The sequence below is a fragment of the Octodon degus genome, unplaced genomic scaffold (assembly GCF_000260255.1).
Source record: "Octodon degus isolate 3935 unplaced genomic scaffold, OctDeg1.0 scaffold00005, whole genome shotgun sequence".
Taxonomy (NCBI): Eukaryota; Metazoa; Chordata; class Mammalia; order Rodentia; family Octodontidae; genus Octodon; species Octodon degus.
Genome location: NW_004524581.1, coordinates 26,490,880 through 26,499,063, shown reverse-complemented (window position 1 = coordinate 26,499,063; position 8,184 = coordinate 26,490,880). Strand labels below are relative to the sequence as shown.

The 8,184-nt window shown below is 50.5% G+C and overlaps 1 protein-coding gene across 1 annotated transcript in view; it reads left to right on the top strand.

The window, feature by feature from the left end:
* The window catches only part of Tmem217 (transmembrane protein 217), a 29,146-nt gene extending 23,941 nt beyond the window's left edge, over positions 1 to 5,205 (top strand). The window contains exon 2 of the mRNA XM_023722160.1: positions 4,626 to 5,205. Coding sequence (XP_023577928.1) covers positions 4,651 to 5,205 — 555 coding nt within the window. The 5' untranslated portion in view covers positions 4,626 to 4,650. The remainder of the gene's footprint in view (positions 1 to 4,625) is intronic.
* The last annotated feature ends 2,979 nt before the right edge of the window (positions 5,206 to 8,184 follow it).

Here is an 8,184-nt window from a genome sequence, read left to right as displayed (position 1 = left end):
AAAAAAAAAAACTGAGCTAAGGGGCAGGCCCCCTGTTTATTTATTTGATACAGGGTCTCACTACATAGTGCAGATTTGTAGTGATCCTCCTGTCTCAGCCTCTGCAGCACTGGAATTAGACATGCACCACGACCCTGGTTTCAGGACCAGCATGGCATGTGGCACCTGAGATTGAACCCTGGTCCTTGTGCTTGCCAGGCAGGCACACCAGCTGTCTCCCCAGCCCTTTGTTTTTTTGTTTGTTTGTTTGTTTGTTTGTTTGTTTCTGAGACAGGGTCTTGCTATGTAGTCTAGGCTGACTTTAAACTTACAGTAATCTTCCTGCCTCAGCCCCCGAGTGCTAGGATTACAGAGTCAGGCCACTGAGTGTAGCTTGACCCATAGGTTATTCATAAATGCGTTGTTTAGCTTTCCTATTTAGGAATTTCCAGAGATCTTTCTATTGTTGATTTCTAATTTGGTTTCAATATGAGCACAGTAAATCTATGATTTGAATCATTTTTAGATTTATTTATTGTCATGTATATTTTATTGATATAATTAGCAGCCAGTATAGTATACATACAATGCAGTGTACAGAACTTGAGGGTTCAGTCTAGGAAGTGTGGGGCTGGGGAGACGGCTCGGCTAGTCATCTGCACTTCTCAGACAGGGACACACAACCAGAAGCTAAGGGCAGCTAGGTGTGCTGGAGCACGCCTGGGATCCCCGCATGCAGGAGGCTGAAGCAGGAAGGTCAGCGAAGTTTGAGGCCGCCTGGAGTACATGGCGAGACTCTGTCTTTAAAAACAATTGGGGCCGGGAAGATGGCTCAGTGGAATAAGCGCTTCCCTGGCAAGCACAAGGGCCCGAGTTCAATCCCCAGTTCCGCAAAAAAAAAAAAAAAAAAAAAAGTGGGGGCCAGGGAGATGGCTCAGTAGAATAAGCACAGTACTGAGTTCAATCCCCAGTACCAGAAGAAAAAAAAAAAAAAAATTAAGGGCTGGCGAGATAGTTCTGCAGGATAAAGCACCTGCTTAGGCAAGCTTAGGCAACCGCAGGGACTGTGGTTCGATCCTGGTCACCACATGCAGTCTGGGCACAGTGGCCCACGTCTGTAATCACAGCACTGGGGAGGCTGAAAGTAGGAGGATCACCAAGAGTCCAAGCTGAGTAGTGAGACCCTGCAACAACCAAATTCATTAAAAAATGAACAAAAATTACAAACAAAAGGCTGAGGGATAGCTCAGCAGTCTAAGCGCCTGCGTGGCAAGCACAAGGTCTTGAGTTCAGTCCCTGGTGCTGCATGCCGTGCTGCACTGTGCTGCCCTGAAACCAGGCGTGGTGGCCCTGGTCTGTAATCCCAGAGCTGCGGAGGCTGAGACAGGAGGCTCACTACAGTCCAAATTGCATAACAAGACCCTGTATTAAAAAAAAATAAAGGAGGGGCTGGTGAGATGGCTCAGTGGTTTAAAGCACCTACTTTACTTAGAACAAGCTTAGCAAAGCACAGGGACTGCGGTTCAATCCCCCAGCACCACATGCCAGCCAGCCCCGCCCCCTGGAAGGCTGAGCTGGCCACACACACACACACACACACACACACACACACAAATAGATAATAAAAATTAAAAAATAAATAAATAAAATAAAATAAAGGGGCCAGGGAGATGACTCAGTGGAATAAGCGCTTCCCTGGCAAGCGCAAGGGCCTGAGTTCAATCCATGGTTCTGCAAAAAAAATAAATAAATAAATACCCAAAATTACCCAAATTAAAAGGCCAGGGAGATAGCTCAGTAGAATAAGTGCTTGCCTGGCAAGCACAGGGTCCTGAGTTCAACTGCCTGGCATGAATGAAGTCCTGGGCCCAAGCTTCACCCACAATCAATCAATCAATCAATCAATGTAAAATGATACTCACTATAAGGAGTATATAGTTGAACCTCAATTTAAAAAAAAAATCAACCTGACAACCTCTATCTTTTAATTTGGGTGATTTGCATTAGGTGTGTGTGTGTGCATGCCGTACTGGGGATTGAACTCATGACCTTTCACTTACCAGGCAGGTGCTTATGCCACTGAGCTATCTCTCTAGCCTTTTAATTTGGGTAATTTTCAATACTGACTTAGTGGATATCTTGTTATTTGCTTGGAGGTTTTTTGTTTGTTTGTTTTGTATTTGTTAGGGAATACGAAATACAAATATTTTGTGTTTGTCTAGAGGGTGCTCAGGGCCTTATGACTGATGGGACTTGTAGTGATCCACCTGTTTATAGCTTCCCAAGAGCTGGGATTACAGGCACACGCCACCACGCCCAGATGCAGAAGTGTTTGTTTGTTTTCCTTTTTTCTTTTTGTGGTCCCAGGATTGCACCTAGGGCTTTGTGTATGCTAGGCAAGCGCTTTGCCATGAAGCCACAAGCCTGGCGCTTTTTTTTTTTTGGTGCAACTGGGGATTGAAATCAGGCCCTTGCACTTGCCAGACAAGTGCTTATTCTACTGAGCCAGCTCCCTGGCCCCCAGCCCTTTTTATTTTGATTTTGTTTCTCTCTCTTTCTCTCTCTCTCTCTCTCTTTTCTTTTTTCTTTTTTTTTGGCAGAACCGGGGATTGAGCTCCAGCCCTTGCACTTGCCAGGGAAGCACTTATTCCACTGAGCCATCTCCCTGGCCCTGCCCTTTTTATTTTGAGACGGGGCCTCATGAAATTTCCTGGGCTGGGTTTGAACTTGGAATTGTCCTGCCGCAGCCTTCCCAGGAGCTGCACGCCGGGTGATCCTGTTACTTTAAGCAGCTGTGTTCGGGGGTGTCTTCCAGTCTGTGGCTCATCAACGTGCCTTTATCTGTTTCTCTTTTGCGCTTTACTTTGTTTTTAGGTTTCTCATGGAAGCGAAGCCAGGTGATATTCAAGTGTGTGCCCCTGATTTATTTCACAGTGTAGTCTCAACACACATCCATTTTCCTACAAATGACTCCTGTCTAACCTTCTTGGTGGCAGAGTAGTACTCCACAGCATGTAGAGACCTCCTGTTCTTTATCTGCTCGTCTAGCAGGGGACATCTAGCTACTGCCTGTTTAGGACATGGGCATGCTTGGCTGTCTACAACTCCACACCGTTAGCTTTCCGGGGAAGACACCCGAGGGTCGGCTGGGTGGAATGGGGCGATAGCTGGGGTGTTCTGAGGATCTGGAGGAGCACTGGGCTCCCCCTCAGTCCCTGCCTCACTGGGGAGGCTGGACCAGGCCCCTGGGACCCAGGCCTGGGGGCCACAGCGGAGCCTCCCAGTGGTGCTCCGCCTCGCCCAGGGCAGCGCTCCTAAGCCTCACCTCCTAAAACTTCCCGCCCCCTGGCTGGGGGCGCCCCCACCAGGCAGTAAGGCAGGAAAACCTGTATCTAAGGGAATGGGGGGCAAGAAAGAGAAGGGTTAGGGAATTTTCTTTTATTTTTAAATTAATTTTATTAAGAAACAAATAGCAATGAGACAGTTTCAAAACTGATTAGTAGGGGCTGGTGAGATGGTTCAGTGGTCTAAAGCACCTACTTAGAACAAGCTTAGCAAAGCACAGGGACCGCGGTTCAATCCCCCAGCACCACATGCCAGCCAGCCCCGCCCCCTGGTGGGCTGAGCTGGCCACACACACACACACACACACACACAATAAATTATAAAATAAATAAAAAAAAACGATTGGTAGGACAGTTACAATAATTAATACATGCATATTGTTGTCTTCATAGTGGTTATTCATAGTACAAGATGCAGACATGATATCCTGTGCAAACACTATTAATATAAATCGTTCTTCTCACTGCTTTAAGAGAAAGCAGCTGTATATCTTCACTATTTTGTATATACAGATACAAAGTGGTCCTTTATTTGTACCCCCTTTTTTTGTTTAGTTTTGTCAGAGATGGGTATTCCATTGCCATTTAAATATTGTAGGTGTGTAAATTCAGCAAAATATTCCAACATAGTCCAGTAGTCCATAATAGTAGTGGGTTATCTGTAGGACTGGTGAGGTCAGAAGTTGTTGACCTGAGCCTTTTACAGCTCAGCATATTAATATGGCTTTACTTTTTATATCTCATTTTTATACTTTTCTGCTGGATGACCCAAGTTCTTGACCAAGTGTGATAGCTTTCTTCTTTCCTTCCTTCCTTCCTCTCTTGTTTGTTTGTGTGACACAGGGTCTTGCTATGTAGCATAGGTTGGATTGAAACCCGTAACCCTCCTGCCTCAGCCTACAGAGCACCCGGGTTACAGGCCTTGGAATCACCCCCAGCTGATAGCTTTCTTTTTCCTTTTTTTGGTTCTGGGAATCGAACTCAGGACCAGCTGAACTAACTCCCCCAGTAGTTTTCTGTTTTCAGAGAACCCAGCTCCCCAGAGGGAAGCCCTGAATGCACTCTGTCCTCCTCCAGACCGGGGAGCTACCAAGGAGCCCAGCCTGCCCCTGTTAACTGCAACACAGGTTGAGGGGAAACCTTGGGGTGACCCCAGCCGGGCCAGAGGGGGCACAGGGGCAGGTCTCATGTCCCTCGACTTCTGGCCGCCCCTGGCCACTCTGCACCCTGCACCCCTGACTCCTCCTTGAGTCCCCGGCAGCCTGCCTTCCCCTCACAGGGGCCCCCAAAACCTTTCCGCAGGAGCCACGCAGCGGATCGCGGCCTCATGGACCCCAGGACGGTGACCCTGATGGCTGGCCTCTTCTCCACGCTCAACAGCATTCAGTTCCTGATCTTCGACCTCTACCAGCTCACACACATCGGCTACGAGGACAAATACAGCATCTACCTGGACACGAGCTCTAAGGCCGTGTCGTGGTTCCTGAGCTACCGGAGCAGCGTGACCAGCGTGATGGCCCTGGTCACCGTCGCCATGGGCTGCGGCCTCCTGTGCAGCGTGCACCGCAACAGCTACCTGGGGCCGCTGCTGTACGCGCTGTGGATCGTGGCCTACGAGCTGGCCACCTTCTCGCTGCTGCTGCTCTGCAGCGGCCTCGTGCACCGGCGCTTCGGCGCGCTGCCGCGCCTCTACCTGGTGCTGCAGGGCTCGCGCATGGCGCTGCACTTCGCCTGCCTGCCCGCGGTGCTGCGGCACGCCTACGAGCTCTTCAAGGCCTTCAGGGTGGTCAACAAGGTCAGCCGCCGCCGCCGCTCCTCTGTCAGCACCGTGGACTCGTTTGGGGCGACGGGTCTGAGGCTCATGTACCGCAGGCTCACCTAGGGCCGCGCACGGCCCAGCCTGGAGCTGCGGGGCCCTCGGGGAGCAAGCCTGGGGAGGGGGCGGAGGTCTCCGGTCCCCGCCACAGTGTGCTTGTTGCAAAGCTGATGGCGCCAGCCTCTTGTTACATAAGCATCTCGCGGGTGTTTTGTCTCTCTCACCGCTCCTCTCCCTCGCATTTTCCTCCTGTGGATGCCCCGCTCTGCTCTGCTGGGCCCTTTTGGAGCAGGGCTGCCCACAGAAACTGCTGTGCCAACCGGGCCGAGGGAGGCTGAGGCAGGAGGATCATGGCAAGCTCCTGGCAAGCGAGTTCAAGGCCACCCTGAACGACATGGTGGAACCCTGCCTCAAATAAAAAAGCCAGGCGTGGTGACACAGGCCTGTAATCCCAGCATTCGAGAGGCTGAGGCAGGAGGATCACTATCATTTCAAGGATAGCCTGAGCTACATAGTGAGACCCTGTCTCAAAAGAAAGAAGGAAAGTAAGATGCTGTGTGGTGTATATGCCCCCCAACTCCTGAAACTGGGAGATAGCTCAGTAGAATAAGTGCTTGCCTGGCAAGTGTAAGGTCCTGAGTTCAATCCCTGGTATCACACACACACACACACACACACACACACACACAATGCCCCAGGGGGCTGGGGAGATGGCTCAGTGGAATAAGTACCTCCCTCGCAAGCGCAAGAACCTGAGTTCAATCCCAGCCTCCGCCAAAAAAAAAAAAAAAAATGCCCCCCACGCCACACCCACACGTGACTGGCTCCTAACCCCTCAATCTGTGGCTATTACGCCCAGAGGTTATCCACCTGATTCAAAAAAAAAAAAGAAAAGAAAAAGAAAGAAGAAAAACTTCAAGCCCATCCTAGGCAATTTAGTAAAACTCTCATTACAAAATGAAAGATTAAAAAGGGGCTGGGATGGGCCGGGGAGATGGCTCAGTGGAATAAGTGCTTCCCTGGCAAGCACAAGGGTCTGAGTTCAATCCTTGGTTCTGAAAAAAAAAAAAAAAAAAAAAAAGAAAAGAAAAAAAAAACGTGCCAGGGTTCAATCCAGCGCTGGAATAATAAAAGCCCCAGCTGTGTCTATTGAAACACTGTTGACATCCTGGAGTGCCCCTTGGTAGGGGCTGGTCTGAGCACTGTGGGATGCTGTGCTGGGAAGCACCTCCAACCCTTGGCTTCTACCCAGTGGACATCCGAGGAAGGCAACAAAACAGCCCCATGGAAGAATGACTGTTTCACTACTGTTTGAGATAAGGTCTCCCTGTAGCCCAGCTGGCCTGGAACTGAGGTCAGTCCTCCTGCCTCAGCCTCCTGAGTGCTGGAACTGCGGGTGTGCTCCACCACACCCAGCACAAATCACTGAAGTGGACTCGCTGCAGCACTGAGAGTTTTCAGCCACTAATTCACTCCCCAGAGTACTAAAAGGAGAGCCACACACCAAGCACAGAGACGCACATCCATAATCCCAGCTACTTGGGAAGCTGAGGCAGGAGGACGGCAAGTCTGAAGCCAGCCTGAGCAAATCGATGACAAACTGCTTCAAAATAAAAAAAAAATAAAAATAAAATAAAATAAAAAGCTGGGTGCAGAGGTAGACACCTGTAATCCCAGAACCTGGGAGGCTGAGGCAGGAGGAGATCAGCCTGGACTAATAGCAAGCCCTTGTCTCCAAAAACAAAACACACACACACACACACACACACACACACATACACACACGTCAAAAAATAAAAAATAAAAAGGGACTGGGCTGTGGATTAAAGATAGGGTGTCTGCCTAGCAAGCCAGCAGGAAAAAAGGAAGGAAAGAAAATCATCTTTTTTTTTTTGGCAGAACTGGGTATTGAACTCAGGCCTTGTGCTTGCCAGGAAAGCACTTATTCCACTGAGCCACCTCCCCAGCCCCCAGAAAAATCATCTTTTTTAAGGCTATTTCTGCTCCTATCTCCCTCAAAAAATTCTTGCAGGGACCGGGGAGATGGCTCAGTGGAATAAGCGCTTCCCTGGCAAGCGCAAGGGCCTGAGTTCAATCCCGGTTCCGGAAAAACAAAACAAAACAACAACAACAAAAAAAATTCTTGCAGGGGCCGGGGAGATGGCTCAGTGGAATAAGCGCTTCCCTGGCAAGCGCAAGGGCCTGAGTTCAATCCCCGGTTCCGGAAAAACAAAACAAAACAACAACAAAAAAAATTCTTGCAGCAGAGGAACATGTTTGGGCCCCTCGCTGTCCAACAGGAGCAAGCTAACGATAGATCACTTTTACTGAACACCTACCTAGGAGGGGCCGACTTCTAGTCTACCAAAAGTCAACCCACATTACCCCAGGAAGTTTGGATCGGTGGCAATTCCCGCTGTGACCACAAGGGGGAAGTCGGCAATAAGCTTTCGCTTGGAGAAGGGCCCGGGAGAAACTGGGTCCAAGACCCGCAATCTCCACCGTGCTCCCTAGGCCGCGCGTGCCGGCACACCTAAGCACACCACGCGATCGCAGCACCCGGAAGGCTGACGCAGGAGGATCCCTGAAAGTTCAAGGCCAGCTTAGGCTATACAGAGAGATCCTGTCTGCAAAGAAAACAAAACAGGGATTTGTCGAGCAGACAGGTTCAGACTCTTGGCGACAGGTAGCAGCCCTGTCTCGCTTCCAGTTGACGGGACGGTCCCCTGGTGCGGACTGCCTCAGCCTCCTGGTCCTCCTCCTCTTGCTTCCTTGCTCAGAGGTCTCTGCATAGCTCCATGGAGGAAGCTGTCACAGGGAAGATGTCCGGCCCAGCCCACTTTCTAGGGCTCAGGGCCAGGGACTCAGCCTGGTGCTGCGGAGGCTGTGTGGCTCCCCAAGTGCGGGGGCAAGCCACTGTGTCCCCTATGTCCCCTGGGGGCAGCAGGGACTCACACAGGGACAGGGGTTCGCTGCGCTGAGACAGAGGTTCCTTGCCCACGCTCTGTGTCTGCCTCCCTCTCTCACACCGCAGGACGTCTGCGC